This window comes from Aptenodytes patagonicus, chromosome 6 (genome assembly GCF_965638725.1).
Source record: "Aptenodytes patagonicus chromosome 6, bAptPat1.pri.cur, whole genome shotgun sequence".
NCBI classification, from domain to species: Eukaryota; Metazoa; Chordata; class Aves; order Sphenisciformes; family Spheniscidae; genus Aptenodytes; species Aptenodytes patagonicus.
In genome coordinates this window covers 49,661,051-49,678,682 of record NC_134954.1, presented here as the reverse complement: position 1 = coordinate 49,678,682, position 17,632 = coordinate 49,661,051, and the positions used below count along the sequence as shown (strand labels likewise).

General features: G+C 37.7%; 1 protein-coding gene across 6 annotated transcripts in view; it reads right to left on the bottom strand.

Annotated features, from left to right (window-relative positions):
- LOC143162320 (titin-like) overlaps window positions 1-17,632 on the bottom strand; it is a 245,966-nt gene that overhangs the window by 72,958 nt on the left and 155,376 nt on the right. For all 6 annotated transcript variants that reach the window (XM_076342523.1, XM_076342517.1, XM_076342519.1 and 3 more), the window contains 37 exons: window positions 16,655-16,921; window positions 16,410-16,507; window positions 16,089-16,257; window positions 15,730-15,996; window positions 15,320-15,586; window positions 14,951-15,229; window positions 14,436-14,844; window positions 14,208-14,332; window positions 13,846-14,112; window positions 12,942-13,211; window positions 12,539-12,841; window positions 12,114-12,416; window positions 11,575-11,762; window positions 11,373-11,487; window positions 10,519-10,803; window positions 10,081-10,232; window positions 9,796-9,943; window positions 9,487-9,664; window positions 9,270-9,391; window positions 8,884-9,171; window positions 8,494-8,790; window positions 8,192-8,378; window positions 7,489-7,604; window positions 7,097-7,396; window positions 6,554-6,853; window positions 6,356-6,461; window positions 5,059-5,255; window positions 4,644-4,949; window positions 4,273-4,551; window positions 3,526-3,825; window positions 3,121-3,423; window positions 2,649-3,023; window positions 2,248-2,550; window positions 1,475-1,774; window positions 1,090-1,386; window positions 706-990; window positions 321-614 (listed from right to left, as the gene is read on the bottom strand). In XM_076342523.1, coding sequence (XP_076198638.1) covers window positions 321-614; window positions 706-990; window positions 1,090-1,386; window positions 1,475-1,774; window positions 2,248-2,550; window positions 2,649-3,023; window positions 3,121-3,423; window positions 3,526-3,825; window positions 4,273-4,551; window positions 4,644-4,949; window positions 5,059-5,255; window positions 6,356-6,461; window positions 6,554-6,853; window positions 7,097-7,396; window positions 7,489-7,604; window positions 8,192-8,378; window positions 8,494-8,790; window positions 8,884-9,171; window positions 9,270-9,391; window positions 9,487-9,664; window positions 9,796-9,943; window positions 10,081-10,232; window positions 10,519-10,803; window positions 11,373-11,487; window positions 11,575-11,762; window positions 12,114-12,416; window positions 12,539-12,841; window positions 12,942-13,211; window positions 13,846-14,112; window positions 14,208-14,332; window positions 14,436-14,844; window positions 14,951-15,229; window positions 15,320-15,586; window positions 15,730-15,996; window positions 16,089-16,257; window positions 16,410-16,507; window positions 16,655-16,921 — 9,045 coding nt within the window. The remainder of the gene's footprint in view (window positions 1-320; window positions 615-705; window positions 991-1,089; window positions 1,387-1,474; window positions 1,775-2,247; window positions 2,551-2,648; window positions 3,024-3,120; window positions 3,424-3,525; window positions 3,826-4,272; window positions 4,552-4,643; window positions 4,950-5,058; window positions 5,256-6,355; window positions 6,462-6,553; window positions 6,854-7,096; window positions 7,397-7,488; window positions 7,605-8,191; window positions 8,379-8,493; window positions 8,791-8,883; window positions 9,172-9,269; window positions 9,392-9,486; window positions 9,665-9,795; window positions 9,944-10,080; window positions 10,233-10,518; window positions 10,804-11,372; window positions 11,488-11,574; window positions 11,763-12,113; window positions 12,417-12,538; window positions 12,842-12,941; window positions 13,212-13,845; window positions 14,113-14,207; window positions 14,333-14,435; window positions 14,845-14,950; window positions 15,230-15,319; window positions 15,587-15,729; window positions 15,997-16,088; window positions 16,258-16,409; window positions 16,508-16,654; window positions 16,922-17,632) is intronic.

Here is a 17,632-nt window from a genome sequence, read left to right as displayed (position 1 = left end):
GCTTTTTAAAGCCATAGCTTTTGTATGCAAAGTATCTTAGTATGGTTATAGATAGTATAAAGTTTCTCATGTATGTGGACAAAAAGGTAACAAGTAGTGTCTCAGTAGACATCAGTATTTTGTTTCATAAAGAACCATAGTAGTTTTACAGAACTGATTCAGAGATCTGACTGAAGTAATTAATCTAAGGCAGATGCCTTATCCAGGTAGTAGAAAAGTAAATACACTTTCTGTATAGAAAGCAATCCACACAACAATACTGGTTTATTAACCTATAATTAAAAATTGTTTAAAAAACCCCATAAAATTAGTCATCTTACCTAACGGATCAACTGCAAGAATGGGTCCTATTTCAACAGGTGGACCAGTACCAAACTTGTTCTTGGCACTAACACGGAATTTATATTCCTGCCCTTCAACTAGACCTGTAATATCACATTTAGATCTCTCTGTGTCTATAGCTAGTCTCCATGTATGCATTTTGGCATCCTTTCGTTCAACAATGAAGCCTATAATATCGCTGCCACCATCATCTTCAGGATCAGACCAGTTAAGCAAACACATCTTCCTGTTTGTGACCACTGGCTTTAGGTCAAGGACTGGCCCAGGAACATCTGAAAAACAAAATCAAACAAGTAGGATAAAGCCCAAAGATTATCTCACCAAAAGAAATGCTCAGTTGATTTCAGAAAATATTTTTCTTACCAAATACTTCTACTCTGGTTCCTGCAGACTTGGAACCACTGCTATTGGTAGCAGTAATTACGTATCTTCCATGGTCTTTTCTCAATGCATTCTTAATGGTTAAGTCAGATTTTGTGCCAACATTTTCAATAACAACTCGATCTTTGTCTAATTCACGCTCCTCCACAGCCCATGCAATGGTGGGAGTAGGACGCCCTGTCACAGTAGCAGGAATTTTAATAGTTTGCCCAGCCATGATCTGAATGCCTGCTTTGACAGAAACATCCAGCTCAACAGTGGGAGGCTCTGCAGAAGAGAGAGAAATGGTTCATTAGTTCAAGGGAGAGATTAAAAAACGCCTTTTAGGCAGCTGGACATTTCTTGAAAATAATACGATTGCAATACCTTTAGGTTCTGCAACTGTTACGGGTTCAGTTTCACCAGGTGATCCTTCACCAGCTGCATTAAGTGCAGTAACACGGAGTTTATAGTCTGCACCTTCTCTGACTTCTTTAACAGTATACTGTCGAACCTTAATGGGTTTCTCTGTGCAACGTGACCACTCTTTTACTCCCACCAGTTGTTTGTATACATGGTAACCAGTGATATCTCCACCACCATTGTACACAGGAGGTTCCCATTCTAGCTCAATAGAAGTTGAGCTTGTATCAGCAACCCTTGGAATCGGTGGACCAGGTGGCACTAGAAATAAATAGGTGTAAATCAAAGTTAAAGGCCATGAACCCTATTCTGTCACCTGTCTGCTATTAGCTTCTGCTAAGCTACTTACTTATTGGGTCCTGTGCAGTTTTTGGATCTGATGGTGGACTAAATTTACCAGGGCCAGCTGCATTTTCAGCACATACTCTAAAGATGTAGGTTAATCCTTCCAACAATCCTTCAGCTTTTATTTCCAGAGCATTCACAAGGTTCCTGTTGACGCGAGCCCAATGAGTACTATTAATTTCACGTTTTTCAATCCAATATCCTATGATTGGGCTGCCATTGTCTTTTGGTTCATTCCATTTAACCAACATACTGTTGCTGGTAACATCTTGCACATCAGGCTTATTAGGTGGATCTGGTGGAGCTGAAAAAAAAGAATTGTTATTTTGTCATCATTGCTGTCTTCTTCAGAGCTTACTCAAAGCTAAGAGAGAACTAAGATATGAGAAATGACTGATTTTAAGTCATTCATAGTTCTACTCTCTTTCTTAGAAATGTTGATTCCTAACTGCAATCAGTAATCAAACATGCAGTAGTTCTCTCTTTTGGTAAGAATATTAGTCTATTGGACATGGAGAATGTCACTATTCAGATGTTAAGTGTTTTAAGTGTAAAGTTTTATGACAGTGATTGTCATTCTTATTTCTTTACTATTGAAATTAGAATGTTTTCAATATTTCCCTTTATTTCAATGGTTTAAAATGTGTAATTAATAATAATTACATTGCTCAAGTTTCTTCTGAGAAATATTCACATAGATGAAGCTGAGTGTTCTAAGAGTCTGTGTAGTTTTACACTGGTTTTCTGAAAAGGTTTTATTTCAAAAATAAAACTTACAGAAAGGATCTTTCGCTGTCATCGGTTTTGAAACACATGGTGGCCCTGATCCAACTTTATTTTCAGCAAATACACGGAAGAGGTATTCTTTTCCTTCAATCAGTTTTGTTACATGGAATTTGCAATGCCTGAGTGTTGAACTGACAGTGACCCAGCCCATTTCAGCTTTTGTATTGTCTTTCTTTTCCAGTACATAGTTTAGGATTTCACTTCCACCATCATCAAGGGGAGGCTCCCACTTGCAAATGACAGAATTTTTCCTCACATCTTCAAACACTAAGTTGACTGGAGGCCCAGGTGTATCTGTTAGTAAAGCAAGAAAAATGATGAGTACTCATCTTGTGCACTTCTTACCCAATACTTTGAACAACTAGGTGTTTTTGAGGACATTAATTACATACCTAACACATTGACTTCACATGAGGCTTTTGCAACACCATGATCATTTTCCACTTTAATTGTAAACGTGCCATGGTCAGCTCTGATGGAGTCACGAATTGATAGTACAGACTCTCCTTCTTTATGGTTGTCAATACTCATACGTTCTGGCAGTGAAAGCTGGAAAGGTTCCTCTTCTTCAGCTTCACCCTTCTTCTTCCTTGTATACGTTGTTACTCTCTTTTTGATTTCCTCTGGTCTGACAACTTCATCATTTCTCAGCCAAGTGATAGATGGATAAGGTGACCCTGAAATATGTGCCTCAAGTATGATCTCATCACCTCTCTTCACCTCAAGGCCAGACTGTAGGTTTGCAGCAAGGAAGACTTTTGGAGCCTCTGTAATAACACAGAATGATAAATGGAGAGTAGAATCTCCCAATATGTTTGAGGATGTATGGCAATTATTACAAACAATCCAATGAGCAATTCATACCAACAGGATCCACAGCTTTCACAAAAGGAGTAATCCGAGAAGGCTCACTGATGCCAGCAGCATTCTCAGCACGAACACGGAACTGATATTCCTTTCCTTCCTCAAGACCTTTCACTGGATATGTTAACAGAGGTACCGGATAGTCATTGCATCTCTCCCACCTCTCCTTGCCCTTAGCGAGCTTTTCTATTATGTAGCCCATAATCTTGCTTCCACCATCAAAGAGGGGTGGTTTCCATGTAAGTGTTACTGATTTTGATGTTGGATTATGGACCTCAAGGTCAACAGGAGGATCTGGAGGCTCTGTAGAAGAGTAGCAAAAGAGGGATCATATGAGAAAAGAAAGTATGAAGATTTTAGTTAAAATTCAATTTGCTAGGTTACTTAGTAGTAAAAAACCCTTACGTTTCGGGTCTTCTGCAATGACTGGGTTTCTTAGTTCAAGATATTCACCTCCTCCAATCTTATTGACAGCTTTAACACGGAAGTAATATTCACTGTTTGGGATAAGGTCTTTGACTTGCCATGAAAGCTTATTTTCACCAGACATGACTGGGATATATGTTCTACGACCAGCTTCTCTGCGTTCCAGAACATAATGCAGAATAGGAGTACCACCATCAAAGTCTGGAGGTTCCCAGGATACTTTGCAAGAATTCTTAGTTACTTCACTTGCCTTAATGTCTTTACACTGTCCAGGTGGACCTGTTTTAAATAAGAATAATAAAATCAGTTAACTAAATAGATGGGAAACTGTATTCCTACAAATATGAAATTATATTGTATTTCTTTGCTTTGCAGAAAGCAGACCAAACCCACAAATGTTGGCTACACAGCATATATATGAATTTATGTTCCCAAAGGTGAAAAATATTCAGAATTCTTATAGGCTTTTTTATATTTATATGATGACTATTCATAATAATTGGGCTTTGAGCAGCCACTGAGTAGTTAGACCAACTTGGGGTGAAGTGGGTTTTTTTTGTGGGATTTTGTAACATTAATGCCTTTATGGCAATCTACATGTGTCTGAGTTGAAGTGATTCCTCCACATGGCAGAAAAGGGATTTTTCTAGTCCTTTTTCCTGTCAGCTGCAGGGCTCAAGTGAAGATAAGTATCCTTCTCAGAATGGAAGAAGCCTAGTTAGTTACCTATGACTTTGACATTGACTGAGCCAGTTGTTGATGCCAGCTTATTCTCCAATGTGATAGTATAAACACCAGCATCAGCATGAACACTGTCTATGACTTCGAGCAATGCAGAGGTGTAGTCACTCTTCATTGTTGTTCTGTCACCAGCTTTCAACTCTTTGCCATCTTTGTGCCATGTTATAGTTGGGGATGGAACAGCTCTGAAGGGTACAGGGATACTTAATTTCTGTCCTTTAACAACAACAATGTCACGAGTTTTTAGATCAATGGTTGGATTACCTGTAAAAGTAAGTATAATATTACTAGAAAGTTGCCAAAACCCATTCTTTTTTCAGTTATGCAGATCTGAAAAAAAAGGAATCTATTCTTACAGTCCGGGTCCTTGGCAACAACTTTTTCTGAGACGTCTGATGGCTCACTGGCTCCAACAGCATTGACAGCTCTTACTCTCAGCACATACTCCTTGTCTGGAACAACACCTTCCTCCACCTTATATTTTAGATCTTTTATTGGACGAGAATTGATTCGCATCCATTTTTCTGTTCCTGCTTCGCACATCTCAACATTATACCCAATAATAGGGCTTCCACCATTCTTCTCAGGTGGTTTCCATGCAATGCAAATGTGCTTTCGACCTGCATCTGTGACATGTAAATCCTGAGGAGGTGAAGGAGGACCTGCAGAAATGGAAAAGAATTGTGTCATTTTTTCCCCAGAATATCTATTCTACACAGTACACTGCTTCCATAATCCATACACTGTATAGTATATTATACTACTGCTTACTTGTTGGATCTTCAATGTGAATGAGGTCGGTTGGTTCACTGGGATGACCACAGCCAGCTTCATTTTCTGCACGAACCTGGAACTGTACATCTGTACCTTCAATGACATCAGTCACTCTGAAATTGCAATCTGGACCAGCTGTCTTGCCAGCTTTTACCCAGCGAGTGGCTAGTTTTTCTTTCTTTTCAATAACATATCTGAATAAATTGGGAAAATACTATCAGGCACTTGAAATATAAACACTTCAGACTTCTTGCTCAATAAAATAGATAAAGAGAAATTAGAATAATTTGGCCAATGGAAAAGTAGAGAGAGCCATGGGTGACAGATTCAATGAACTTTACTTCATATATCAGCCACTTAGTCCTGGTAGTCTTGGTAGGTCTTGGATGTAATGCGTCTGACATTAGTGACAGACCCAATTCTGAAAGACAATTTCTGAACTTCTGCTGTGTTCTCAGGTTTTAGAGAACCACAGAGGTAAAAGAACCTCCAAGCTATACTTGTACCTTTGCTAGTTTGGATCTCAGTGGTCAGTCCACTGAAAATATTTGTAGATATTATCTGTGAGTTACTCAGCTGTCAAAATTCTGCCTATGATAGGCTATGGGAAAGTAGTGTGAATTAAGTGACATATTGCTTCAGGCAGATCTCTGTAGTTGTCAGTTTGTTTAAGATATGCTTACTGTGATTGGGAAGGAAAGGAACAGTGAAAATATAAAGAGGAAAAATCGAACTGGTACTCAAGGTGAATTTCAGAGGACAGATACTTTAGAAACCAAAGAAAATGACAAATTAGAAGCAACCCAAAGGAGTAAACCAGTCTGTTTGAGAAGTGTAATAAAGAAGAGAATGAACAGAAAAGAGATGAGACTTCATCTTAGCTGAGTGTATACAGTTTGAATGAGAAACTAAGGCAGAAGGAAAATGTAACAATATTACTTGGTAGATGGGTCTAAGTGGCTACAGCTCTGGAGGAACTGGAGACTATGGATGCATTTTTTTATTGTATTTTATATACAGTTCAATGTGATCTGATTTGATTAGATGCTGTTTTGAGGATGTTGACACATATTCGTTGTTCATGCATATTAGCTTATTTATATTTGCATAATTTCCACATTTTAAAATAAAACCCTTAATTGCTTTGACCACATGGCTTCTCTTTTACATCCGTCCTCCTCTTTTTCATATAAAATGTGTCCATTTAAAATTTAAACATTTTGAGAGAAATGTCTTCATTCATGAAAAGATCTTCATCTACAGGAAGCACTACACAAACTTAAAATGACCTTACCTTTGAATCGGTCTGCCACCATCATTCTTAGGTGGTTCCCATTTCAAATCAACATGACCTTTTGTCACTTCAACTATTGTAAGAGCATATGGAGGCCCAGGGGTTGCTAAAGAAAAAAATGCACACATTAGAAGAACAGGAATCCATTACACGTGAGCTGTTGCTACTGATAACTCAGTAAGCAAATCTGAAACTTACTGAAAGTATCTTTAGCAAGCACTGAATCTTCAATTTCACAATAGTCACTCTGTCCAATGGCATTTTCAGCAGCCACACGGAACACATACAATGAGCCTTCAGTCAGTGGGCTCACTGTGTACTTGGTATCTTTCACTGTTGTATCAACTGTCTGCCAGCCTTTTCGCCTTACATCTCTCTTTTCGACAATGTAGTTGGTAATTGGGGAACCCCCATCTTTTTCTGGTACTGTCCATTTAAGATCTGCTGTGTTTTTAGTAATATTAATAACCTCAAGCCACCGAGGTGGTGAAGGAGGATCTGTAAAATAGAAAAAAAAGGTAAAACAGGTTAGTGTATTTCCGGTCAAAGATCTTGGAAGACAGGGAATACACCAAAACTGTTAAAACTTTGTATTTTCTTAGCTGAAGCAGGGCAGATTCTAATATTTCATAAGCCTTCCAAGAGTTCACTTGGTACCCACAGAGGCAGGCAGACATGGCGCTTTTTTAAAGACAGAGACAGGGTATTTGCCGTAGCAGCACATTCTGAAACAATACTCACAGAGCCTCTCCTTGCACAGCACAGGGTCACTGGGTTCACTGGGTTCACTCTCTCCAGCCTTGTTCACAGCTCTTACACGGAATGAATATTCTTGTTTCTCCATAAGCCCTTTGAGGAAGTGTTCCGTTGTGGGAACTCCTTCAGCCACTCTCACCCACTCATCTGTTCCGGTCTTCAATAGTTCAATGACATAAGATTCGATCTTTGCCCCTCCATCATGTTCTGGCTTTGTCCAGTTCAGGAATAATGATGTCTTGCCAACATCTTTCACAGTTGGCTTTCCAGGAGGCCATGGTGGATCTAGACAGGAGTCCAATATTAATTACGTGATTGAAAACAAAGAATTTTGTTGTTGTTGTTAAATTAAACCATTAAAAATGTGTTTACTATACCAATTGGGTCTTTCACTAAGATTGGCTCTGTTTCCTTGCTTGGTTTTCCAGGTCCTGCAAGATTCTCTGCCAAGACACGGAACTTATATTTCTTCTTATTTGTAAGACCTTTAACTCTGGAAACAAAAATTAAGTTTGATTAAACCAAATCTACACATGAACTCATGCCTAAAACATTATTCTCTCTGCTCTTCATACTACAGTTTACTTGGAAAATCTGAAAATACCCAATTTACTGCTAATGATGTTTTATGAAATGGTGAACATTCAAAATAGGTATATTGTCAACAGTAAAATGGTGCACCATGACACAGAAACCAATGTTTTGAGAGCCATCTTGCATTTTTGCATGTTCTATGGTTGTTAGTTAATACGAGTATCAGGAGAAAAAAACCCCAGGGTTTTGGCAAATTGATACTTGAGATGGCTATGTATGCTATTTTAGAATGTCATGAATAATCACATAGCACAGAAATTATTAAGCAAAACATTAAAAAAAAAAAAGAGATGATTCACTCTTCTGTAAAGACATTCTTCTTAAAAACTAATTATGAAAAAAAGTATGCCACCAGATGTTAGTTGGATCTAAACTTATGGAAGCAAGGAAAAAAGAGTAAGAACAATGTAAAACTTGTTTAAAAGGCTACTGTTACGTTTTTATGTCTCTGTGACCTATTTCAGACTAAACTGACTATAGTCTTACTTGAATGTTGTGTCTTTCACTGGTATTTTATTGCATTTTATCCATTTATCTTGCTCAGGATCATATCTTTCAACCCAGTAGCCAGTTATGGGGCTGCCACCATCTTCATCAGGTTCATTCCATGTTAAGGTGACTGAATCTTTAGTGACCTCCGTAGGCTTGAGACCTGTTGGAGGGCCTGGTGGATCTGTATAAATTAATAAATTAAAAAAAACAAAACAAAAACCAAAACCATCACACATATGTTTTTTTCCCCCCTGTTAAAATATTGTAAAAATTTAACATTAATTTAATTAACTAACCAAATGAATATTTTGCAATGATGGGGTTACACTGTGCTGGCTCCCCAATACCATACATGTTCTCAGCACTGACTCGGAACACATATTCTTTATGAGGAGTTAAATTGGTAGCTCTGAATTTTGTATCCTTAATAGTTGATGACAACTTGTGCCATATTTCACTGTCTGTAGCTCTTTTCTCAAGGACATAGTTGGTAATTTTAGAACCCCCATCATCTCGTGGAGGATTCCACGTCAGAAGGCAGGATTCATTTGTGATTTCTGATACATCAAATGCAGCTGGTGGACCAGGTTTATCTGTAGAGGACAAGATGTGAATGTTAGTCTTCTGCTTGCGTACCTCAGTACATTACTAAAAATTTTTATAAACAACATAAAATACATGCATACCAAGAACGTTAACTTCAACAACAGCAGTAGCACGTCCACTGGAATTTACAGCTTCTATAATATAGGTTCCACTGTCACTCCTCTTGCTGTCTGTAATAGTGACTGTAGAATGATTAGGTTTGGTTTCAATGGTGATTCTGTCATCAGATTTCAAAATTTTGTCAGCCTTGGTCCAAGTAATCTGGGGCTCAGGCTTTCCAGTTACTTTAGCTGGCAGCTCAATTTTAGTTCCAGCTTTCACAGTAAGTCCAGCAAGAAGCTTCACATCTAAGAAAATTTCTGGAGCCTCTGATTTAGGAGATAATAAAAACGTTGTTATAGAAACAGTATTTCAGAGGCTGGTAAAAATAAAGCATCTATTGTAATTTAGTGATTGAAGTAATTACCTTTTGCATCAATGGCCTGAATATCATCTGTTGGCTTACTTGGCTTGCTAGCTCCTATTCTGTTCAAAGCCTTAACCCGATATGCATACCACTCTCCTTCCTTGAGTTTTGTTACTTCCATTCTGTTTGTTAAAAAAAAAAAAAATCCAGATATTTAAAGTGGTGAGGATGGCTCAGTTAGTTGAAAGGATATACCTTCTGATGTGAATTTACTTACTTTGTTTCAACAACAGGCTCCCCACATGTCTCCCACTTGTCTGTGCCACGCTGGGATTTTTCTACCAGATAACCCTTAATGCGGGCACCACCATCATATTTGGGAGGCTCCCATGTTAGGAAGATTCCTTTTGATGTTGGATTTCTCCATTTAACATTCTCTGGTGGATCGGGCACCGCTATTAAAAATTAAAAACATATGGGGTCTTAGAAACCAGTCTAAGGAAGATTTCTTTACATCTTATTTTGAAGAAAATCAGCAAGATTTCAGAAACAGAAAATCAGCAACAATGTGAAACAGTTGACTCACTTGCTGGTGCTGACATATTTACAGGTTCATCAATATATGCAGGTTCTCCTGGGCCACATTTGTTGCATGCAGAAACTCTAAATAAATATTCTTTTCCTTGGATGAGGTCAGGTACGGTGAACTCTTGGTCAACAACATGATCCATAACCTAAAGAGAAGGAAGGCGCCAATGTATTTCTAAAATTTATTTCCAAAGAGCAATTACCAAAATAAGTCATAAAATTCAGTAGCACGTGTGGAAACAATATAGCAAATAGGAACTGAAATGAGAAAGAATGAACTTACTTTTTTCCATGTTTTCCGGCTTACTTCACGTTTTTCAATTATATAGCCAGTAACTGGACTTCCACCATCATCTTCTGGAGGCTCCCATGACAGCTGTACTGTGTTCTTGATTATGTCTAAAACTTTAAGTTCTCTTGGTGCACTTGGACGAGCTAGAAATCACAGAAATTGTATTATTTTGTAATAGGAGTTAGACAGATGATCCCTATGTAATCTATCTGCCAGAAGACTTACTCTTCGTAGTCATTCTTCCTTAAACAGCAAAGTTGGATATTGAAAACCAGAAGAGGTTTTTTTGAGGATGGATTTCTAGTTTCTAGTTATATTTTAATATACTTGGTTTACTGAAAGTTGTGTGATTTCACATTATTAACCTAATTAGATTTTAGCAAGGTAAATATGGAATGTTATTGCTAGAATATATACATGTCCGCTTACCAATGACATTAACATTAATTTCTCCTGAAACAGATGACACAGGGTTTTCTAATGTTAAGGAATAAATTCCCTTGTCTGGACGTTCACTTGGAGTAACTACAAGTTCTGCAAAGGAGGCAGTGGTCTTCATTGTTATACGATCACCCTCTTCTAAGACTTGGTCACCAAAAGACCATGTGGCGGTCGGCACAGGGTAGCCAGTGATAGGAACACGGATCTTGATTGGCTCTGGAACAATAACTTCCAGCCCATCTTTAAATGCACTTAGGTCCATTGTAGGTCCAACTGGAAAAAGTGGAAAATGGATTTGATGAAATATTTTCAGATGTTCTGAATATGGCTAATGATAGCTGTGTTGAGAGGCTGATTCTGACTGTATCTCAGCCTGCAGGTTGGAGCTGTCTAGGCCTAGCTGTGGCTTATCGCTCCTTACCTCTCCTGGCTAAATGTTTTTTAGAAATACATGAGAGGATAAGGCAGCTTAGTATTATCATGTAGGAGATCTAATTTACCCTTTAATATAAAAACTTTATATTGTTTCGATTTTTATTTTTTTTATCTTCTCTGCCTTTCTCTCCTCTGTTACCCCCCACCTTCCACAAAGCTAGGTCAGGAGACAAAAGGTCATTCCTTGCTCTTCAGGCAACCTAATAGGTTTCTACCTAATAGTAGAGCTAATTATCTGTAGAATTTGTAAAGGAAGAGAAATAGCTCAGAATCTCAAAGGTCTAAGGCTCTTTATACTAGTTGGCATCACAGTTATCTGGTGAATAATATACAAATTACCCACAAGATGCACTTTAATTGTGTGTTTTATCTGATTAATTATCTTTCATAAATAGCATATGGCTTACCAAAAGTATCATCTGCAGTTAATGGCCCAATAGCCTCCGCTGGGTCAGACACACCAGCTGCATTTTCTGCTGAGACTCTGTAGTAATAACTGCATCCTGGTTTCAATCCAGTTACCTAAAAAGCACAAATAATCATTTAATAACTCATATGAAAGATGATATACACATTTTAAGCACTTTGTTGACGAACAGAACATCTTACCTTAAAAGTAAGAGCAGGTACTAGTTTTGGGTTACAGCGAATCCATTTGCCTGTTCCTTCTTCTTGCCTTTCAACAATATAGCCTAAGACTGGACTTCCTCCATCTTTGAGAGGAGGTTCCCATGTGAGCTGCACTGATGACTTAGTTTGATCTGAATGATCAAGGTTAATGGGAGGACTTGGTCTCTCTGAAAATAATTTGAGAGAAATACATTTTCGCAACTGATAAAGGAGTATGGTTCTGCGTATCAGCTGTCTATACCTTAAAGTACTCTTTTAAACGCCTTTGCATAGCTTTTTTTAAACTAGTTTTTTAAATTGAGTTTGGATCCTAATTTCAGAGCAAAAATATTTAGAGTTCTTACTGAACCAAAGGGTAGCGGGGTACTTCTGATAGGTTTGAAGGACCTAGTAAAAATCTAACTGCACATGGTATTTGCAGCACACGTTTCTCAATTGAACTTTCCTGCACACATAATGTGTAAACAGCCAAAATGTCCCTGTCATAATGCAATCACAATCAATGCTTACATACTTACCAATTGGGTCCATAATTTTTACTGCACGTGTAGCAGGACTTGGTTTGCCAACTCCAACCATGTTTTGAGCTCTTACTCTGAAGAAATACTCTTCATTTTCCACAACATCAGTCAGGACAGCTGACAGTTCATCAGCTCCAGTGGTCATAGTTGGCTCCCATTTGATGGAAGCTCTGTTACGCAGTTCAATAACATAGCCAGTAATTGGAGATCCTCCATCATACTCAGGTGGTTCCCAGGTAAGTGTAGCTCCAAACCTGTTCACATCGATAACTTCTACATTTTGAGGAGGACCAGGAACTTCTGCATTTTATTTTAGGGAGAAAAAGGAAAAACAAGGTATGTGTTTTTTACCTATTGTTAGAGTTTGTACTGCTTTTCTTCCACTGCCATCAAACACTGAGTTTTTCATAAATTCTGCTCACCAAATTTGCTCTTAGCTTCCACAGGTCTCTCTGTTTCCACTGGCTCACCAGTGCCCACTCTGTTCCGTGCACTAACACGGAAGAGGTACTCAACTCCTCCTTTCTGAAGTCCAGTTACAGTGTATTCACAATTTTCAGCATGATCAGTGACCATAATCCAGGTCTTACGCTTGATATCACGTCTTTCAACGACATAGCCTATTATTTTACTTCCACCATCACTTTCTGGTTCCTGCCAGGCGAGGCCAACTTCACCATCATAAATTTCAGTGACTTCCAAGTTTCTAACTGGACCCGGAACATCTAACAAAGATATGACAATATTTTTAGGTATTACATCTTTTTTTTTTGTGCTCTGGCTTAAACAAATAGTAAGCAAGGTTTTAACAATGGGAATACTTACCAATGACCTCTACATTGATGAATGCTTCTGCCTGGCCATGTTTGTTGCGAAGTATAACCTTGTACCTTCCCTTATCTGATTTCTTTGCTTCATAAATTTTGAAGGTAGTGCAGTCAGTTGTTGTATTAACAGTTGTTGTGGGCAGACTTTCCTCCCCTTTCAACCATTCAGCTTCTGCTCTTGGGTAGGCATCATATGGAACGGTCATAGTTAAAGGCTTCCCAACATCAACCACAAGGTTTTGATCACCAGTCTTGATTCTAGGTGCAGCTAAGGAAGATGAATGTGACAAGTAAGTACTTACATATAAAAAACCCCCGATATATTTGTGTAGTCAGCAAAGAAACTACCAGATAAAAGTAAAAGGAGCTGTTATGTGAATTCTACGCAAATCCTTCATATACTCATTGGATTGATTGCTCCAGAGAAAGAAACTCAGGCTGGTTGGTATGTACTGTGTCATCCTATAAAATCAGGGAAGAGGGAGTTCCTTTTTGAGCATTAATTTAACGTAATGTATTTTATTGGTCTGATCCTGTAAAATAGACAAATTAGGAATTAAATGTCTTATATGACTGAAATGAGTAGGCCAAATAATTTTCATGTTTTAGATCTGCAGTGACCTACTGAAAAGGTTCTGTGTCCTTTAAGCTCAATTCATGCTCTTTGGTGTAGACACTGAAAAGTGACCTGTATTTTCCTCAACAGTTGGATCAGCGTGGTATAATAAAAAATGTTTGTTGCCTGAATTATAATTCATAGAGTTTAACAGACTTGCACTTGTCTCAGCCTGATTGTGTATTCATTTTAATTCAACTCTTTGAAAGAACAAAAATCAATTTAGTTAAATAGTTAATTCACTAATCTAAGATTTAATACAAGAAAGACAAAGCAAACAACTTACCAGCTAATTCAAGCTTAGCTCTAGCTTCCTTATCTTTGGCAATAAATCTGTATTCCCCTTGGTCACGGGGCTTTATCTCGCACACCTGCAGCCTGTGGACCTTTCCTTCACTCATCATCTGATGTTTGTCACCTTGGACGATAATCATGTTGTTTCTCAACCACTTGACCTCCACACCATCTTTGTTCAACTCGGCCATGAAGATGACATCTGCACCAGGAGCTTCATAAATATCTTGTGGTGGTCGGATGATCTCAACAGGGATTTCTGAAATAAATGTCAATTAATTTGGTGTTATTTGTGTATTGTTTCTATTATTACTAAATAATGAAGAAATGAATCCTATTCAATTTTACTCATACCTTCAACAAAAAGTCTTGCCCTAGATTTCCTGTCATCCACTCCACAGGAATATTCACACTCATCATCTAGTCTACAGTCTTTTATGATTAATCTGTGCAGATTTCCATCCTTTTCAAACTGGTATCTTTATGAGGGAGAAAAGTAAGCAGTATTTTAGTTTCCAGACAAAGCAACAAAGTAAAGCAAACATGTTTAGTGTATTAACAAGCATAGTAAAATGTACATACTTTTTGCCTTCTTTGATTTCTCTTCCATTTCTGTACCATCTTACACTGGCTTTCTCTTTGGAAAGCTGGCATGTAAAGACAGCATCATCAAATTCAGTGACGGTCTGGTCCCGGAGATGTTCAATGAAGTCTGCTGGTGCTTCTGTGATGAGAAGCTCTGCAACAGATTTGTCTTGTCCAGCAGTAACAGTGTATTCACCTTCATCTATAAACCCACAGTCTTTAATGATGAGTGAGTGTTTGTATTTATCAATTTTGTACAAAATGCGCTTGTTGAACATGATCTCTTCACCATTCTTTGTCCATTTGAGGGTTGCATTAAGGCGATTGACTTTGCACCAGAATGTGACAGTTTTCTTTTCCATGGTCTCAATGTCTTCAAGGGGCTCAACAATTCTGAGATCCTCCTCTGTTAAGACAAAAAACCCAAACTGATTAATTTACATCCTTATGATCCTCATGTGAAATTGAATGTAAGAAGATGAAATAAATTTAATACAGTGCAAGTTATTTACCTAATACTGTTAAGGCAGCAGAGCTTTTGACGTGTTCGCCTCTCTGGTTTGACAGTGAGATGGTATAGGTAGCTTGATCTTTCAACTGTGCATCTCTGATTCTGAGAGTGTAAATTAAATCCTTCTGGACAATAATGTATTTTGCGCTATCAAATATCGCCTCATCATTTTTGTACCACTTCTCTTTGGCACCTTCTTTATTGACTTCACAGTTGAAGATAATTTCTTGACCCTCATTAACTTCTTGATCCTTAAGGGGAGTTATAATCCTGAGTTTTTCTGAAATTGAGAAAATAGAAGAAATAGGACATCATGCAGTATAAGGAATGCAACAAAATATCAACTGCACATTGATAAAATAAAGCTTACCAATCACTGTTAAGCGTGCTGTAGCTTTAGCTTCACCAACCATGACAATATACTTTCCTGCATCTCCTAGAATAGAGTCTTTAACCACAAGTGTTCTCTTTTTGCCATCTGAGATGATGTCGTACTTATCACCAGGCTCCAGGACTGTGTCACCCCTCAGCCACTGTACTGTAATTGCCTCTTTGGATACTGAACAGACAAATTCAGCTTTGTCTCCTTCAAGCACCTCAAGATTTTGTGGTCTGGTAAGAAATTCTGCTGCAAGTTCTGAAAGAAAACATTTTTGTAGATATATATGATTTTTTACTTATGAAGAGAATAAACCAAGTTGTGTATTCTTACTGATTTTTAAATTTTTTTTATTTTAATTTTTTTTCTAGGAAAAAAGGCCACCAAAGTAACTCTCTTACCATGTACAGTAAGTTTTCCTGTTGTACTAGAGCTAGGGAGCTTGCAAGTATATTTGCCAGCATCTTCAGGATGAGCATTACGTATGAGAAGAATTCTCTTTCGGCCATCAGAAATGTGTTCAAATCTACCACCATCAGGCACCTCCTCATCTCCTTTAAACCAAGTAACTTCGGCATTAGGCTTTGAAACTTCACAGATCAATTTTACAGTGTCATTTTCATTTACTTCAAGATCAGGAAGATTTTTTGTGAAAACAGCCTCTTCCTCTGCAACAAGAATTTAGAAAGATGATTAAAGCCTTTAATCAAAAAAACATTTTTTCTTGTTCATAGATTAGATTCTAAAACACTATGTTTACCTATCACCGTAAGTAGGCCTGAAGTTCGAGCTGTTTTTGCTTCACAGGCATATTCAGCTTCATCATCGAAGACACATTTAGTGACAACAAGAATGTGTTCTGCACCTTTGGAAATTATGTCATACTTTTTGCCTTTTCTAATTTCAATGCCATCCTTAAACCACTTCACCTGTTTTAGAACAAATAAACGTGGTTATTAATATTAACACACTCATCATAGGTTTCAGTTGTGTGTTCTTTTGTAACAACACAATAAAATTGTCAATTTAAAAAAAAGCTTAGTTGAAGGAGTTACTCAGATTAAAAAGTATTATTATTGACCTTGACACCTGGACGAGAAATTTCACATTCAAACCGAGCAGATTCTTTTTCTTTAACTTCAAGGTCAGTTAGGGGTTTCAGGAACTCAACACGAATAGCTATAAGAGAAAAGAAAATTTTTAGTAAAGGAAAGTCTCCAGTAGAGAAGAATAAACTGCTGACATTGATATTATTGCCAGTCATAGACACTAGAACATAGCATATATAACGCTTACACATTTTGTAGAAAATTGTAAATGACTCACGTTCTACATTGAGAAAACATGATGTCTTGAAATCCTTAGCATCACAGGTATATGTTTTTGCATCATCCAGTGTGCAGCCATGGATAATGAGTTTTCTGACCCTGCCATCAGAAATGATATCATACTTCTTTGTTTTGTGAATTTCTTCTCCATTTTTGAACCATTTAACTTTTGCATTTTCCCTGGAAACTTCACATTCCAGTATTGCAGTGGCCTCCTCTTCAACAGTCTGGTCCTCAAGTGGTTTAGTAAATTCAACTGGGGGTTCTAAAAGAAACAGATAAATTTTTGGTAGAAAAGATCTAAATTATAGCCAGCCCTCTGCTAGCACAGAACTGTCAGATACTGTTTACTAATTTTCCTTGACTGAATAATCATAAAGGCTCTTAGATGTCTCTGCTGAAGGGTTTTTTTTTACTTTTTATTTTTAATGCCCAGACATGTTCAGTTAATTCAGCTAATTTCCTCATTTTCAGCCTACTGTAAGATTAGACTGAATGATATCCTTGTCCACGGGGTTTTTACTCACAAATCATCACAAAGCCTTGCAACTCAGTTTCTTTAGCTGAACTATACCCATGTGAGCTCAGTGACTCTGAAGTTACACTCTGAACTTAAGGAATGATTTTTTTAATTTTTCCTTGAATTACTAAATTAGTTAGAAGTGTGTGCAGTTTTTTGACTTCTTAGCCATACACAGCTTGCAAGCAGTGCAAGCGGGTATACAGTCAATGTTATGTCACTTGACTGATGGTGTAGTTGTGCTCTCATAGGTTTCTGGATACTCCAAAGAACAGAAAAAAGCCATCGGGAGCCATAAAAGCCAGTATTTGCAGGTCATCCTGAGGCCAACTGAATGTTCAAGTCTGCAATGAAGCCCTGGAAATCCTAATGAACTGATTCATCTCCACGTCTGACACATTTCCATTATTTCCCCCTTTCCTCAGCTTTTCTGCGAAGCATAAAGATTTTATGTAT